The sequence below is a fragment of the Theobroma cacao genome, chromosome 1 (genome assembly GCF_053813885.1).
Source record: "Theobroma cacao isolate CCN51 chromosome 1, ASM5381388v1, whole genome shotgun sequence".
NCBI classification, from domain to species: domain Eukaryota; kingdom Viridiplantae; phylum Streptophyta; class Magnoliopsida; order Malvales; family Malvaceae; genus Theobroma; species Theobroma cacao.
In genome coordinates, this window is record NC_142639.1 from 16,727,183 (window position 1) to 16,745,401 (window position 18,219).

The 18,219-nt window shown below is 33.6% G+C and overlaps 1 protein-coding gene and 1 long non-coding RNA gene across 3 annotated transcripts; both read left to right on the forward strand.

The window, feature by feature from the left end:
* The first annotated feature begins 1,836 nt into the window (after positions 1-1,836).
* On the forward strand, positions 1,837-6,334 carry LOC18612732 (uncharacterized). The gene is made up of 2 exons (XM_007049646.3): positions 1,837-2,479; positions 4,765-6,334. The coding sequence occupies exons 1-2, from the start codon at positions 2,220-2,222 to the stop codon at positions 6,158-6,160; spliced, it is 1,656 nt and encodes a 551-aa protein (XP_007049708.3). The 5' UTR covers positions 1,837-2,219; the 3' UTR covers positions 6,161-6,334.
* A 758-nt stretch (positions 6,335-7,092) lies between these two features.
* Positions 7,093-14,992, forward strand: LOC148764593 (uncharacterized). Of its 2 annotated transcripts, XR_016024233.1 has the most exons (4): positions 7,093-7,610; positions 7,730-7,796; positions 7,910-7,966; positions 13,896-14,992. It is a non-coding gene; the product is annotated as an uncharacterized LOC148764593 (long non-coding RNA). The 2 variants fall into 2 exon arrangements; XR_016024232.1 differs by lacking the exon at positions 7,730-7,796.
* The last annotated feature ends 3,227 nt before the right edge of the window (positions 14,993-18,219 follow it).

Here is an 18,219-nt window from a genome sequence, read left to right on the forward strand (position 1 = left end):
GAAGAAAGAGATAGAGTGACGTTTTGTTTAAAATTAGTAAAAAATGACAATTTTAGGACCTAATTTATATTGTTAGAAAGGAAATGTCAAATTTCGCTTCCCAAAAAAAAAAAAACATTTTTTAGTTGACTGTCCGAATAGATTAAAGGGTCACCAAGCAGCGGTTCATTGCTCCTGTTTGAAACATCACACTCCCCTATTTTAACTGTTAACTGTTTTTGAGATATTATCATTACAAATATATATATATATATATATATATATATATATATATATATATAGTGGTTGAACCAGCTATATCAAATTCTTTTAAAGTAAATTCAAACCATTAAAGATTTGATTAATTTTTTGTATCCCCAATATACTTAATACAGTAATTATTAGGAATTGATCCAACCCAGCATCAATTATAACTCATTTCTACTATTATTGAATGGAGTGTTTTTATTATGTCCTGCCCTCCTAAATATCAAATCAGATGCTGCATTTACTCAACATGGAATAATATTTCACCCACTTTTCAAAATCTTCTTTTATATTTCATTTTTTTAAATTCGTAATGCAACTAATCAAATTAATGATATTAACCCCATTAATTCTTTTTTGAAAGGCATTCATTAACCCCATTAATTCTTTTTTGAAAGGCATTCATTAACCCCATTAATTCTTTTTTGAAAGGCATTCATCAACCGCATTAATCTTATGAAATATAAAAGATACAAATTCTCACATTTTAACTAAATTTTTTTTATTTTGGGAATTGTAAAACAAATTTAAAAAAAAACAATTAGATGCTTAGAGAATAATTTTGAAACATCTACTTTTGTTTCACGAAATGAGATTTTAGAGAATTATTTTCGAATTTTCTGAAGTTTGGAAGTCAATGGAAAATATGTTGAAAACTAACGGGAAAAGGGATCAAAATATGGAAAATTTTCTTCTCCACTTTATAAAAGTGAAAAACAATTCTCAGGAAACTTCTCGAGCCTTCAAATTAGACTTGTCCTGAACTAGCCTATTACCTGAGTATGAAATTTTAGGTTATTATTATATTAATAAAAATATTACTTTATTTTATTTTGATTTTACAATATATTTATTCAAAATATTAATATTAATCTTAATATTTTAATAAATTCAATTTAAATGGGTGTATTGAACTTAGCTTTTAGAACTTTTAACTAAATTAGTTTTGACTCCAGATATTGTCTTATTAATAAAAAATTTGCTTTCATTTAATTTAATTTTAAATTATACTTAAAAATAACAAAAATAAATTTTTAATATTTTAATAATAAAAATTTAGTTTAAATGAGTGGATCAAACCTAGCTTTCAGTGGCTTAGCTCCAAATATTAATAAAAATTTATTTTTATGTAATTTTAATATATAATTATTTTAAAAGATAAAAATATTTTTAAAACGAGTTGCTTGAACTTTTAGTTTATATTTTAGACAATATCAATTAACCTAATTCATCGACACCATTAATTAGGATTATATAATGTAAATTTATTTTAAAAATGGTATATAAAGTTTAAGCATAATTTTTGCATTAATGATATTAAGTTTACGTAATAATATGTTAATTTTGTAAAACAAGAAATCATTTTTAAAATAAAAAATATTTTTCACAATATCATTCAAACAACAATTTATATAAAATATCCAGGAAAAAAAAAACATTTTTCAAGAGATGACCTATTTTTGCGAAAGCTCGTTTCGGCGAGAGGGCAGATCCTAATGACTAAATAATTCCATGTAGAATACGTAGAGGGAGATTTGGTATGCCTACAGTACGTGTATGGTTCGCATTAAGTGAGATCAAAATTGCAAAACCATCATCAATCAGTCATCGGAGAATCAAGATTTCCCCGTTGCAAAAACTCTTTTTTCTCACCCTCTCTCTTTGTTTTATACACAGACAGTTTTGTCCCCAAGATTCCAGCTCAGAAAACACACCCCTCCTCATCTCCCTCCCTTTATTCATTTCACGACCATCTCGTCCCTTCCCTCCCTCTCTTTTTCTCTCAGCGAAGCAAACTCTCATACACTTTACGTTAATTTACTTTTCTTCTCAGAAACCTTACAATGCCATTGTCTCCAGATCCAGCCCTCTGACAACAACCAAAAACCAGTTCTTTCGACTCGTTAAAAGACTGAACATTTTATAAAAGGAAATTGGAGAAAAGCACAACAAAAAAAAAAAAACAAAAACAAATGGGTGGTTTAAGGGAGTCGTGGTGTTTTTGCAAAGGAGTAAGCAAGACTGAAAGAATGAAAGGCACCATTTTCTCAAGTAAAGCTCCGGCAATGGCCGGAATCACCGGAACCTCCGTCAGTGGAATCTCCGGCACTGGATTCCTTATCCACCGGAATCTTCTCTTAACTACTCACGTCAACCTCCCTTCTGTAGCTGCTGCTGAGAGCTCTGAGATCCGGCTCCAAAACGGCGTGTCTGCCTCTCTCGTTCCTCACAGGTAATACATATATTTTTTGTTTTTCTGGGGTTTTGTACTTTTTGTTTAACTAGGAAGGGAAAAAAAATGAGGGATTTTTAATGTCATTTACTTGATGTGGTTACCAACAAGTATTGTGGAAAATGCTTTTTGAATTATGATTGCTTGATTAAAGAAAAGTGGGTCCAAGATTGGTAGTTGTAGAGTTGATTTTTTTACTTTGTAGAATTCTCAACTTTGAGATTTGATTGAGCTAATTAATTTGGCTTCACCTTTTGTGCTTGTATTTCATTAGGTGTCAGACTTATTGATGTCAAGTTTACATTAATTAAAGATTGTTCTTTATTCATCTTTGTTGTCATTACAACTTTGTTTTTGGTTGATATTTTACTGTCATAAACTTCCTATGAATGTCTACTTAACTGTGATCTCTGCTCATTTGACCTAGCAGTTAAATTATTATAGATAATTAAGAGGCCCATACTACTTTACCTTAAGTAGAAGGTATGCAGCTGAGGCTTGGTTGTTGGGATTTATGTATTAGTATTTGGTGCTGATGATTAGTACTTTAATTTATTTAATCTCAAATGTTTTTGTGCATGAGGATGTGATAATTTGAGTATCATTTAGGTTTCTTCAATGAAGTTCTAAGGAGGAAGATAAAATATTTCTTTTTCAAATTGTGCATATATCAGAAAATTTACCTTTGCCATTGTTGCATGAGAAGAGGTTACTTTATTTTTCCTTCTTAAGTCAGTTATATCCAAGGGCCTTGTGTATTATATAAGTGCAAGAGAGGGAATGAAAAGAGTCATGCTAACTTTAGTTGTTGCTCATACAAGGGTTAAATTGAGCAAATCAGCATTTTGAGGTGTTGTTCTCAATTTGTGTTTATTATACAACATTAAGCCTTGACGTGTTCAGAGATATGTCAGATAGCATAATGTATAAAAAAGTGTTTTCCTAACTCATGTTTATTACAAATATTTATTAATAGCATATATCAACAGAAGAAATTTATACAGACATATGGTCACCTGTGCCTCTTAATGCTCTCGTCTCGTTATATGTTGTAAATTAGCATTTCGGTAGTCTCCATGAAACAGTGATGTTCATAATTATCAAGCTTATCTAAAAACTTTTTGTTAGTTTATTGATCAAGGACCTTAGACATTCTTCACCTTGATGTTGGCACATAAGGATAAAATGATGATGTTGCAAAAGGAGCAGACAATTGAACAAAACACTCAAAAGCTTCTGTGGGTTCAATACTTTGCAAGTCACCTTGCATTAGTTATCATCCTTCTGAAAGTTAAGATGCTCTTCTGTTAAGCAAATTCATAGCTTATGCCCTGTCGCGGGCATAAAATTAGGTTGAGTAAAACTGAAGCAGTAGATGACTTTCTTGTTTTTTTTTTTTTCATAAGAAGAATCCATTAAATTAGAAAAACTTTATTTGGTAACAATTCATAATAGGTTCTGCTGTTGATTTAGTTATCTCCTGCTGGGTTTTCTTTTTCCCTTTTCCCCCTGAACTCCTCCAAGGGTTTCTACGTACTTCATTGATGCTATGGTGGAGCAGATAGAAAGATATCCAGATTGGGTTTGTTATTGATAATTTCTGTTTCTGAATTATAGAATTAATTTTTTTTTCCTTACAGTGGATGTAGTTGATTTTGGCACTTGGGCTAGTTGTACCTTTTGGAAACCTTTTATGATAATTTGGATTTCTTCAAAACAGTTACCTTTTCTCTTCTTTTGAGTTTTGACTCTTTTGTAAGGATTGCACTGAGAATTTCTCCATCTACCCCTCAACCTCATTGTAGATGCATCCGGAAATTTTAATATTTCCTTCGTATATGGTGTCTTGAGTTTAAATTCCATGGTTCTCTTATTGAAGTAGTCCTGGCAATAGGAAATGCTGTCACTTAGCTCCATAATAACGTGTCTGGAAACTCTTGATATTTGATGAAAAGCTGACAAGATAGTCTAATTCCTACTGTTTCATTGGCTTGTTCTATTCAGTTGATTCATGTTCTAATTGTTCTCTTGGCTAGCCCATTTTGTAGCTCTGTTAAAGTTTTACTCAATCTTGGAGCCTCCCCTCTACTTCTTCCTCCCTTTTTTTTTTTGGTTTAATAGTTTCATGATGAAAATTTCTCTGCTAACTGATTTACTGATGTTATGCATGGGCTAAGCAAAACAGGTGGCAGAACTCCTGAAATATTTCTTGTTATATCTTCTTTCTTTTCTTTCTTTTATTTAGTGTACTTCAAATTTAATTCCTGTCTTTAATCTTTTCGCAGGTTTTTCATCACCAGCTCTGTTTTAGATCTAACAATAGTGGGCTTAGATGCCATGGATGGAGAATCAAATACCCAAGGGCACCAACCTCATTACTTGAAGACGTGTTCTAAACCAAATCTAGATCTAGGAAGTGCTGTTTACCTTCTAGGTTACACAGAGAAAAAGGAAATGACAGTAGGTGAAGGAAAGGTGGTGATTGCCACTGACAATCTCATAAAACTGTCAACCGATGGAATAATATGGAACCCTGGCTCAGCTGGATTTGATGCACAGGGAAATCTTGCATTCATGATCTGTGATCCTATGAAGCTAGCTACATCTCCTAATACCAAGTCTTCCTCAACTTCTTCTTCATCCTCATCATCATGGAAGAAAGACAGTCCTATGCAATTTGGTATTCCCATTCCCATCATTTGTGATTGGTTAAACCAGCATTGGGAAGGTAGTCTTGATGAAGTTACTAAACCCAAGCTACCAATTATTAGATTGATGTCCTCAGGCCAAAAGAGTGAGCATTCTTCTGCATCCTTTACAATGCGTCAGGTTTTTAAGTCGACAGAAGCTGATAATGACAGAACTCCATCTTCATCAAATATAATCTTGAAAACTAGGGATCAACCAGGACCAAGCTCTCCTGCTGTAGTGAACACTGTTGAAGGCGAAACGCCACAATCTGATCCACACACAACACATGTGCAAGGAATCCCAACTCCAGAAATATATGAATCACCAAAGTTGACTGCAGTCCCTGTTAGGAAGAAAGAGACTAGCCAAATTCAGCTTTTGGATATAAATTTTCCTCTCCAGATTGCGAAAGCTGCAGTAGTTTTGCAGCCAACCAAACAGCTACTTCTGAACTCAGATGAGAATGTTCTGAAGGAGCTTCCTGCAGAAAGCCCATTGAGAGACGAAGATCAAATCAAGAATAGAGTACAGTCTAGTCCCAGTGCGAATGCTGATGTTGCCTCAACTGGATCTGTGAATGGGGCCCAGAGTGAGGTCCAGTCTAGTTCATCTCCTGTAGAACTTTCAGAGATGCATAATGGGTATAGCAGTGAGGGGGAGACCATGTACTCTGCTGAGACTGCTGAGAGTCGAAACTACACGAGTCCTAGAGAGGGGAACTTTCAGCAAGTGGGAAGGAGCCAGAGTTGTGTGGGTTACACTAGATGGGGAGCCTTTCAAAGAAACCCAGTGGCTCGCAGGGCATTGCTAGAAAAGCAGAGGAGCTTTATCCATGGAAAGAAGACTTACTCACAAGGGGCGACCTCTCAAAGGAGTAATGACTACTTTAGCCCTACAGTTTCCTCAATCATGAAGAAGCGGAACAACTCAGAGCAGCCAAGCAAACCACGTCAAAGCACTGTTCATTCATCTCCACGATGGATGTTTTAATGATTATTGATGAGCATGATACCAAATGAGGCCAACAAGCCAACAACAAATATATAGCTGTTTACACATTGTCTATTAAATGCCTTATTAATTGCATATAGTGCAACTAAATTGTTGTGACACTGCAGACTGATTCAAGATGAATAAGAAAGTTCGGCCACGATGTTGTAGTTCTGATTAGTGCTCCAAGTAGCCTAGCCACATTGTTAATACAATTGCATTTTGAGACAATTTCCGGCAAGTGGCTTTGAGAACAACTTTTTCAAGTATAGAAATCGACCTACGTTTTGCAAATGGGGAAGTTATGACGAGACTGCATTATACCTGCTGTCACCGCCTCATGTGCGTTACAGGCTTGACATTGCTGATCGTTGTTCATTTCTGGAAGATTGTTGGAGCAGTTTCACTCTTTTCCTTTTTGTTATTTGATGCGTACAATTTGACTACTTTTACCTAAGGAACACTACTCCACTCCATGCTCAAGATGATGCTGTAGTGCCATTGAGCCCAATTTTGTTTCTCTTCATTTCCCATTGCACGAACCCAAGGCCCCAGCCTATATGAGAAAGAAAACAGCAACTGAGAAAAGTCAGCTTTCCTTGTAAGTTAGGAAGCTGTAGCTCTTCTGTTCTAACACCTCCTAACTCAGTGCAATGGAAGTAGCGATGACCAAGTATCCTTGTCCCGTCGGACAATGGTCTCGGATTGGCCCAGTACCATTAAGGTCTGGTACCACGTAATTTTTCTAAATCAAGACTGAGAAATATCAATACCAAAGTATTATGGTTGTCCCACAATAATCTGCATATGTCAAAAACTGTGTTGAGGAGGGGACATTTGCTCCTAATTAGAACACCAAGTCATTGATTTTGGCTTGAATTTTGAGATGTAGGTGGTATTTTGTAGAAAGGCCATGGCTTTTTGATCTTTTCCTCTTACCGTTCTCTTTTTTGACTTTCTCCAGCATTCTTCTAGATATTTCCCTCCCCCTTTAGGTTTCTTCGCTCTGCCTCGTCTTTTACTTTCTCCATCTTTTGATTTGTCTATTTTTTTCTCTCTTTCACTACTCTTTTCTTGTCTGCTTTGTTTATTTGTTTTGGTGCCCGTGCCTTCCTTTTTGTTTTTGTTTACTATTTGGTTCTCTCTTCTTTTGCCTTCGCCGTTCTTTTCATTTTCATTTTGCTCTTTTTCCCCTGTTCTTTTCTGTTTTTGATTTGTTTGTTTTATCGTTTTGTTTATCATGCTATTTTGATTTTTTTCATACCATTGCTTCCAGAAATTTCTTCTCTCATTTTTTTCTGTTTGATTTCTTTGTTTTATGTTTTGCAAATCTCTTCTCTCGGTTTCTTGCTTGCTTCTTTTCGTGTCGACAAGAAGAGCAATTGACGAAAGCTGTGAACAATTATTTCAAGGAAGGTCATTTTGGCCAACCATTGATGCTTATATTGAGGTGAACAAAACCCGTATTTTGTTTTATTTTTCAATTAATGATTTTATTAGTTTTGTTTTCTTTTATACATTAATTGTTTTTCTTTTTCCTTTTTTTTTTTTTTTTTGTTTTGTCTAAAGGTGATTACTTTATGCCTTAATTTTCCTGTGTTATGAACGAATCATGCTTTTCCCATCGCAGGCGCAAGTATGAATGCTTAATGATATTGTTTCAAGTAATTCTTTTTTTTTCTTATAGAAAATGGGTTTTTTTAACATGTTTTTATTTCTTGGTATCGTTTGGTTATTTGTTTCATGCAGTGATTGGTACAAGAGGATTGTTTGAGAGCTATTCAGCTTGACCACAATTCTGTCGAGGTAATCTCCTTTATTTTTTATTTTGTTTTGCTGATTTTTTTTATTAAGAATAATGCGTAATGAACATGAAAACCCATGTACCCATGGATGGCGTGAAAGAGTTTGGCGTTTCTTTGGGTTTTAACTAAATGCTTTCTTTGTTGCTCATGCTTTATTTTTGTTGGCTTTTCTTTCTTTGTAGCTTATGGTTTGTTTTTTTGGATCTTATTATCTTATTTATTTAGGTTGTTGAGTTTTTTGTTGATAGCTCACGGTTTTTTATTTTTTATTTTTTTTGCATGTCCATGTTTGTAATAGTCATGGATTTTGTAAGTCCTTTTTAGTAAGGAGATGTGGTTAGTGGATTTGCAGTGGAGTGGAAGGAAATTTAGAGGGCAGTGGGAGAAGGGGAGAGCCTTTGGTGTTTTGTTGGCTTAGATTGTTTGAGTTGTTGAGTTTTCTGATAGCATCAACTGAGGTTGAAATTTTTAATTTTTTGTTTAGGGATTGTACGTGGAATGCATGGTACAAATTATATGAATAAATAATGAGTTTTTGTACATAAAACTTTTTAAGGTTGAAAGATACCAAGTCAATAGAAGGTTCAGAAAAGAAAACAAAAGATAATATTTATAGTGGTTCGGTCTACTTGATCTACATTCATTATCTTAATTTTCCTAATTAAAGATTTTCAATCCAAATTCATTAAAATCAATAAAATTAACGGCTTCCACTAAGCTTTTATAAAGTGAGTTTTAAACTCAAGATCTAAGCTTTCTTAAGCTTAGTAAACCCTTTAAAGTGCCTTGCACATTCTAATCAATCAAGAAATGAAGAAAATATAGAGTATAATTGATCACCTCGCTGATATAAGATGTACAGCTTCAAGCTTAAATACTTTACAAAGAATTGGAGTAAAATACAAGTGTAAAAAGAAGATTTTTGGTCTTTTAAGTGCAAAATCACTCTTGGTAGTTTCTCTCTATAATTTTTGATTGTTAGAGAGTTTTTAAATATTTAGGAGATTGATTCTAGCAATTAGTGACAAATTTTAATCGTTACTAGCCGTTATTTTGTCCTTTAACGGCTCTTTTCAAATAGGCAAATAGTGTTTCGTTAACTAATTACAGGCAAGCTTTACTAAATTATAGCTTATATGTCTTGCACAGTTTGGCTACGCTATTCATTGTGTTAACCGCTCAACCGATTAAAGGAAACTTTAATTGATTAGAACCTTTCTGTTTTTATTTTTCTTTACACAACAGTCTTCTTTTAATTTCTTAGCTCTCCTTTTAATTAGTTGAGGCTTGATTTCCTTCAACATTAACTAATTAATATCAACTTTAGCCAATTAAAATTTTTTGAATTTGAATTTCTTCATTTTGGCTCCCTTTAACGGTTTTTTTTTTGTTATTTACGAACCAAAATTGTCTCCCTTCAATGGTTAACTTCATTTTAAATTTGGATTTTGGCACTTCAAGGTTCATTAAGTCTTGTGTTTTAACCGATTAACCTTATTCCTTAACCGATTAACACTCTTCTGTCTTTAGCTTCCAATACTTGCTTTATCAATTAAGCTTTGTGGTAACTAATTAAGGTTTTTTTTGTCTTTGCATCTAGTATCCTTTTTAATCAGTTAAACCTTGTGCTAATTGATTAAGACTTTACTGCTTTGCTTTTTGTATAACGCCTAGTTTTACCTTAACTAATTAAGGCTTTACATTAATCAGTTAACAATCTTCTGTTTTCACTAAACCTTTTTTTTTTCTTCTTTAACTGATTAACTCATTTTCTTGAGTTACTTTCAAATAACAAATATATTAAGGATTTTAAACTCTGTCCTGCACACTTAAATAAAGTAATCAAATATTAATGAATGAGAATATTTTGTTATCACCAAAAATATATTGAGGCAACATATTGTTTATTAATTATTAACTAAAAATATTATTTAGTTAAATATTAATTATTTATATATCTATGTATTAATAAATAATACAATATATTTATTCAAAAATTATAAACAAATCTAATTTTATTTTATTCTTTATATATAATATATTGTTAATTAATTATTAACTAGATTTATTATTTTGTAAAGTACAATTAAGGGGTTTAGGTGCAAATGAATTATAACAGATAGAAGATATGCACTGGCCAAATACGACACTCCTGGCCTTAACGGCAGCTTTGGCCTTTTATCTATCGGTATAGTTCATAAGACTTAAGGATTCATCTTCACTGCTCAGCCTTTTGTATTGAAGAACAGAATTTTTTCTGTTGCACAAGATCCATTAACAATGGTAAGTGCAGAGCATACTCAAAGGATATGATCTTATGACTGTACTGTAAATATTTTGCTATAGTATTTCTTAGGAAAAAATAGAGAATTTAGAAAGACATGTTTAAGATAAAAAGAGGTTTTGTTTTCTGAAATCGATCTTGTATTTTACATTGAATCCCTTCATATTTATAGACAAAGGGACATATATAAGACAAACTAGTTGGATAAGTATGACAAACTTATCCGAGACTTGGACTTTTATAATATATAGACTTGGACTTTTACAATACATAGACTTTACTTTTATAGATAAGTCTTTTTTATTAGTCATAGTTAGTTTCTGGATCTGAGGTGAGGTTGAGTTTAATTATTTTCTGCTGCTTTCTCTCTCTGCATATATAATTATGGAGAGAGAAGTCTTTTAAGTCTTCTAGGTCTTATTTACAGTATCCTTCACATATATTGCATGGTGATTTAGAGGATGTAGCCTTATCTTTTAACTATGTGCTTTGGTCTTTTGGTGTCTTCATGGAGAGTTGTGCAATTTTGTCTTCATCAAATTTTTTATAATCTCATGGATCTTGGGACCACTTGTGAGGGTCTGAGATCCCTTCATTGTATTCTTTTAATGCTTCATGTATCTTCTCATGGTAAGGTCTTGGCATTTTTGGAGAATAGTCCCATGACATCTCTATCTCTACTGAGGGCCAGATATGGTTTTGGATGATCCTGTTGTGTTGACAAATTCTTCTTTGGAATTCTCAGTATTGTTTATCCAGTTCTTTGATGCTGCAAAGAAATGATTCGTAATTTTAGGTAGAAGGAATGGTACTGAGTTGGGTAGCTTTCCCATGAGTGAGAAAATATTGTGGCTTATAAAGGATAAAGATGGTCATTTGGTTTTTCTTTCCTGCCTCTGAGACAACCAATTCTTTCCAGTGGGAGAGAGAATAGAACCATGTGAGTATGTCTACAAAATTTTTTCGCCATGACTCGACCTCTTGGTTGATTGCCTTTTTAATGAATTATAAGAAATCCATAATGTAGAGTTGTATGCCGATGTGGTACCTATGGGTTAAGTACCAAAACATCCATTTTAATTCATCTGGGAATTTCATGAACTCATAGTAAAATGGATGGATAAAAGGTACTTGGGATGAAGTTCGGATGGTTTTAGTATAAGTCCACCATATTTTTTGAAAACTTCAATCTGGTATTCAAAAATCATTTGGTCAGTTTTTTAGTGGAATGGTCCTTCTTGAACCAATCTAAGGACTTTAGGAGGATAATCAGGGTGAAGGTTTGGAGCCATTAGGATGGAGGAGGAAGGGGTTCCTTCAATGTATGTTTTTGGTTTAGGTGTGAAAACAGGTTATTTTGATTTTGGTTGGGTTGAAGGTCTTGGGTAAAACATCAAGATTTTTTGTTCTTGAAAATTCCTGAATAAGAAATCTGCAAGATGGTTCTTCTTCCCTTGGATGTGTTTGGTGTCAAAGGAGTATTTTGAAAACCATTCTACCCACCTTAACAACTGAGGATGAGGGACTGTCTTTTGCTTGAACTTGAGCATTTGAGAAAATGATGACATATCCATTTCGACCAGAAAATGGTGACCAATGAGGCGAAATTCAAAATTTGTGATGACTTTTTTAATTGCAAGGATTTTCTTGAAAGTGGAATGATAATGTAATTCTGAATCTGAAAACTTTCCACTCTTGTATGCACAAAGATTTCTCTTATCATGCTTTTCTTCAAGAAGAACTGCTCCCCAATATTTATCACTGACATCAGTTTGTAAAATCTTTTTTTCTATCAAAAGGTATTTGCAATGGTTGTAAATTTTGCATTTTTTTCTTGAGATTTTGTATTGCTCTTGTCTGGGCTAGTCCCTATTCTGGAGGATCTTTTTTAGGAATCTTTCTCAAAGGATTTGTGCATCTTGAAAGTTTGGGGATGAAATCTCTGAGATAGTTTACTATTCCAAGAAACTGTTGAACTTGCTTTTTTGTGATATTTTGATTTGAGAATTTTAATAATTCTTGTGAGATATGCGGGTTCAGCTTGTATTTTCTTTGGAGAATATGCATACCAAGAAAGTCTATCTCTGGCTTGAATATCTGCATTTTTTGTTCTAAAAGCATGACACCATATCGGAAGATGAGTTCCGAGAATCTTTGGAGGAGTTGAATATGATTTTGTTCTATTGGGCTGAACAGAAGAATGTCATCAATGTAAATGAGAGTTAAGTCAAGGATGAGTTCAAAGATTTTTATCATGGCCTTTTGAAATAGTGATGGTGCAGTTTTGAGCCTAAATGGTAGAACAGTCCATTGGTAGTGGTGATTTGGTATGCAAAATCCTGTCTTAAGTTTGTCTCCAAGATGGATTCCTAATTGCCAAAATCCTACTTTCAAATCAAACTTTGAGAAAAATCTTGCTTGAGAAAGGTTGGAGAATATTGAATTTCTGTTGGGTAGAGGAAACTTATCATCGAGCAGAAAATGGTTGAGTGGTTGATAGTTGATCACTAGTCTTAATTTGCCTCTTGTTTGCTCTGCTCTTTTGTTGACATAAAAAGCTTGGCATGCCCATTGAGAATTTGATGGTTCAATATGCCCTTGATGTAGCAATTCCTTGCATTCTTGTTCTGCTAAATTTTGATGTTCTGGATTCATACCTGAATGGCTTGCCCTGGTAGGATTGATATCGTTATTAAGCTTGAATGGAAGCTTAACAAAGAATTCAAGATTCTTCTAGAGTGGGTTTTCACTCTTATGGAGAAATTTTGAGTGTGAATTAGCACATGCCTTTTGCTTGAGAGTTTGAATTATCAGCTAGATCTGGTCATCTGGTTGCTAGAAAGAATAAATCCTGAGGATTGGGATAAAAGGTTTGAAGGAATACTTGTATCTGATCCCATTTGGAAGTATTCTTAAGTGTTGACACTAATGATAGATATCAAATCCAACAGCTATGTCTTTTCCTGATAGTTCAGATCCTAATACTTCGGTTATGAAAGAACATTGAGGGGAAAAATTAGATAGTGATGGGTTTGTTGATCAGATGAGTTGTGAAGGTTTGGTCTAAGGCTATTTTGAAGTGTCTATCAAAAGGTATCCAGAACTCTTCAGGTAATATTCTTGGATTCATCGTTGTTTCTACAACTCCAGTATCAAAGAAGGCTATTACTGGGATAGGTTGGCTGTACTTGGTTAGATATATAGAGGCTTGTATAGAGGGTATTGAGGTATCAGAAAGGGTTTGAAATTTTAAGAAAGGGGTGCTAGGTTGTGGTTGTATCATGAAAAAGTTTTCAGTGTCTGAATCAAGATATTTTTCAGTGTCTGAGTCGAAATTGACTGTTTGAAAGGTAAACAAGGTTTTGTCTGAAGGTTCTTCTTCCATGGAAAAGATTGATTCAAGATTTTCTTCATCCAAATTGATTCTAGTTTCTTGTTAAATAGTTTGGATAATTTTTCATTCTTCTTCTTGTTGGTAGGACATTATTTTACAAAATGTCCTTGTTGATTACATATGAAGCACTTTGTTGGTTTTGACTTTTTTCCTGGACATCTTTTCCTGAGATATCTCCATTTGAACCTATTTCTTGGTTATGCCTTTTTTATTTTGAATTTTCTAAAATGCCTCTTCCTTTTTATCTTGCAGTTGCATTCTCGGGACTTTGGACATTTTATTTGCCATTTTTTTCTTTCACAAGCTTTGTCCAATTCTTTGTTTCCCTTGAGATAATCTTGGACCACCTTTCTTCGATGGCAGATGTCTTCAAGAGCAACATGAAGTTCTTGTTGTATTTCTCTAAGAGAGAGAGAGAATGTCTTTTCTCTATTGTTGTGAGGCTCTAGTGACTACTGTTTGAATTGGATCAGGTAATGAAGAAAGAAAAGCTTGTTTCAAGCTTGCTGGGGCACCAAGAATATAAAATAACTTTTGCATCTTTTGGAAGTGTTTATCGAGATCTGTCTTTTTGAAAGAGCAGCATTTTCTTTGGAAGAATTCTTTCCTTTGTAAGGCTCTAAGATCATCAGGATTTCCAAGAAAGTATCTGTGAAGGATTTGGATTACCTGGCCAAAATCTTGAAATACCAAAAATTGCATCTGGTTTGCTTGATTAATAGTATCTCACCAATTTCTTAGGGTTCCAGTAAATCTTGAGACAAATTTCATCCGAATAGTGTAATAACTATTTTTTGATAGCCTTTTAGTTTCAAGCCAAGAGTGGAACTCTTGAAACCTTTCTGCCCATCGTGATGGAGGAATGTCATCAATTGTAAATGTTAACTTTGAAACAGTAAGTGCTGCTGAGTTCTTGGGAACATAAATATGTGAGACTTTTTCATCTACATCCATTTCTTCAACTTTTACACCAGCTCTTGTTGTCATGAATTGTGAGGGATTTTGATATTCCTCAGAAATGTAAGAAAGTGTTGATGATTTTGCGTCTGAGGATTCATCTGAATGACATTCTGTGGTTTTAGAGGTTGTAGTAGAGGACAAAGTGTAGTGCTGTTGTAAGGCAGGTTTTGTGGAGAAGATTTTTGAAACAGTGCTTTCAGTGTATTTTTTGAGAAAAGAAGTGAGAGAATTGTTCGTTTTCATCATCATTGTCTTTGGGTCTGTTGTAGTATTCTTGGCTATTTCTAGTTTTTGGGGAAGTGGATCATTGCCAATCATCAGTCTCTTCCCTGGGGTTTTCTCAGAGATAATTTTTGATTGAGCAGCATCTTCTCGTTCCTTTTTACTTTTGTTCTTTTCTGCTTCTTGAGTCTTTTGTAAAGGTAAAAAAAAGTGACTTGTGTGGATGGTGGTGGAAAATCAATTCTTGTGGCTGATGGTTTTTTAGGTGATGGTAGAGCTCTTGTATTTAATCCAAATAGATCATTGCGTTCTGGTGATGGAATTCTTTTCGTTTCTTAGAGGAGTTTTATCTGAGATCTGAGCTTTTGTATTTTCAACTCCTTTTGTTCTTTGTATAGTTAGAATGGAACACCTTGTTCTGGAACTTCTGTAGAGACTTGTTGAAGTCTTTTTTGTAGAAGTTTGATCATATCATTGGCAGCTTTGGTGTTTTCATCCACATTTTCTTCTATTTCTTGCACTTTGCCTTGAATGGTATATATCTTGTGGTTGATACTTTTCAGGATAGAATTTTGTGCAATTGTATTTTTAGTCTACCAATTTAATGTTGCTTCTGCAGCACTGATTTTGGTTGGTCTTCTTGTTGCATCTGCTTGAAGTAAGGTCAGGATTTTAGGTACATGTCTAAAGTCTTTTTGAACAAATTCCTTAAGAGGAGGAAAATCTTGTTCATAAGAAGGATTTGTGGATTGAAACATGCAAATTCGAGAACTTGGTTGTGAGTTTTGTACAAGATGGTTCTGGTTATGCTTTTGAATCCATTTTTGGGTTTTTCTGTGGCAAGGTACGATAGGTTTATGAGAATTTGGTGGTGGTTGCTTTTGAGAAGATTGAAAAGGTTCCTCTAATGATATAGATTTTGTCCACTCAAGAGAAGAATATTTTACTAAATACTAGTGTTTTTAACCATCTCGTCCTAAAGTTCCAACATGTGGATCTCCATCTTGGAATTTCTTGTACAATTCTCGATCTGAGCACTTTGACTTGCTTTTTGACTTTTTCTTTTTCTTTTCTCTGTCCATCTCATAGTCTGCTGTAAGGTCATCTTCTTGACATCCTTCACATGTGCAATTAATATCCCATGGACAATGACTAGTGATGGGATCTGTGAAATGGAAAATTGGTTTGCCCATATGGTTAAAGCTTTGAATAAGCTTTTGTTCTGAGCCTGGTTCTGCTATCTCAGTCTGTTTGATCATGAACATTGATGAAAAGACTGGTGGAGCATAAGGTTCTTTTAAATGAGAATGGTCAAACTTAATTTCTACAGTTCCATTTGCTTGCTTAGTGAAATTGGTTTATGTAGACTGGATGGAAGTTTTGGCTTCTTGCAACTTTTCATAATTGGTGATCCATTTTTCTGGAAGAAGTTTGGTAAGGTCTTCTTTAGGGATTTTTTTGAGAACAAATGAGCAAATAGGAGCTTGTGATGTGTTTATGGTTAAAACTAGTGCATCATTTGAGCTTGTTTGGATTTTGAAAAGGTTAAATGCATGGTCTTGAACTCTATAAACCATATGGTAATGGAGTGTTGCTATAATAGCAAAAGGTATTTGTGGAGCTCCTATGATTTGGACTTGGACCTTTAAGGCGGACAATAGGTTGCGGTCGCAAAGGGCCATAGTATAATTTGGGAATAAGGTAACAATTAAAGTTCTTGTGTTTAAGGTGGCTTCAATAGTACGAATGCTTGCATGCTCATACTTTATGTACTTGGTATCAAGTAAAGCCATCCAAGCCACAACTGGCTGCCTTTATCTTCCATGATAATTTAGTACTAATTTGACTGCTCCAAAATGAATATGTGAATACCCATGTTGGATCCATTGCTGTGGGAACTCATGAGGTATCTGAAGTGTAACAAACTGTTTTGCTTGATCTCCTTGGGTGAAATGTTTATCAAATCTTGTGGACTGGATATATTCTTTTAGTGCTTTTGGAGAGTGTTTGATTAAGGCCTTTATGGACTTTACTGGTGAAAAAGTAGGTTTTCCATAAGCAGAATAAGGATTAGTAAGAGGGAGCTGAAATGGTTGGGTTTTTTCTTCTTCAGGGATGTAATCTACTTCATATAAGAAATCTATTTTGGAGATAGATTTTTTGACAGAGGTAGTATCTAATGAAATTATAGCATTATTTACAATGGCAGATTTTTTTGAAGAGGAGGACATGTTGAAAAGGTGTATTTTCTCAAAGATTATTATAACAAATACTTACAGTACAAAGGCTCTGATACCATTAAGGGGTTTAGGTGCAAATAAATTATAACAAATAAAAGATATGCACTGGCCAAATACGGCACTCTTGGCCTTAACGGTGGCTCTGGCTTTTTATCTATCAATATAATTCATAAGACCTAAGGATTCATCTTCACTGCTCAGCCTTTTGTATTGAAGAACAAAATTCTTATACATCAATAAGTATAAGTAATATATTAATTTAATATAATAATATTTATTTGCATTACTTTATTGTATATATATGAAATGACATCAATTATATGTTATGTCTCAACACGCTCAAATATTGGACCTTTTAGTTAATGATTTGACAAATGTTCTCATTGAAAAAGGGTTTTTTAGGGTTTTTAGATTTGGGTTTCAGTTGTGTTGGGTTGCTGTTACTGAAGGTAAATGGGTCTAGGTGGATTGAGAAGTGTATAAGGATTTTAGGGTTTATTGGGATATTATTCAGTTAAATATTAATTACTTTTATATCTATATATTAATAAATAATACAATATATTTATTAGTAAATTATAAACAAAATCAATATATATAATATATTGTTAATTAATTATTAACTAAATTTATTATTTTGTAAAATATTAATTACTTCTACATCAATAAGTATAAGTAATATATTAATTTTATATAGTAATATTTATATGTATTACTTTATTGTATATGTATGAAATGATACACATTATTTGTTATGTCTCGACACACTTAAATATTAGACTTTTTTGTTAATGATTCAACGCATGTTCTCATTGGAGAGTGGTTTTTGGATTTTTTGTTTTGGATGTGTTGGGCTGTCGTCGTTGAGGGTAAATGGGCCTGGGTGGATTGAGAGGTGTACGGGGATTTTAGGGTTCATTGGGGGTAGTTTTGGGAGGGGAAATGAAGGGTAGAGATGGGTTGTATTGAAGAGAAAGGTAGGCTTAAGGAAGTCCATTTGTTAAGTGAGTTTGGTATTAGGGAAAATGGAAGGAATGTTGTTTTTTGTAAACTAAAAGTTAGAATATGTAAAACTAATATTTATTTTCTTAGATATTTCGTCACGGCCCATGGTTGAATATAAAGAATATATATATTTGCACCAAAGTTTATGC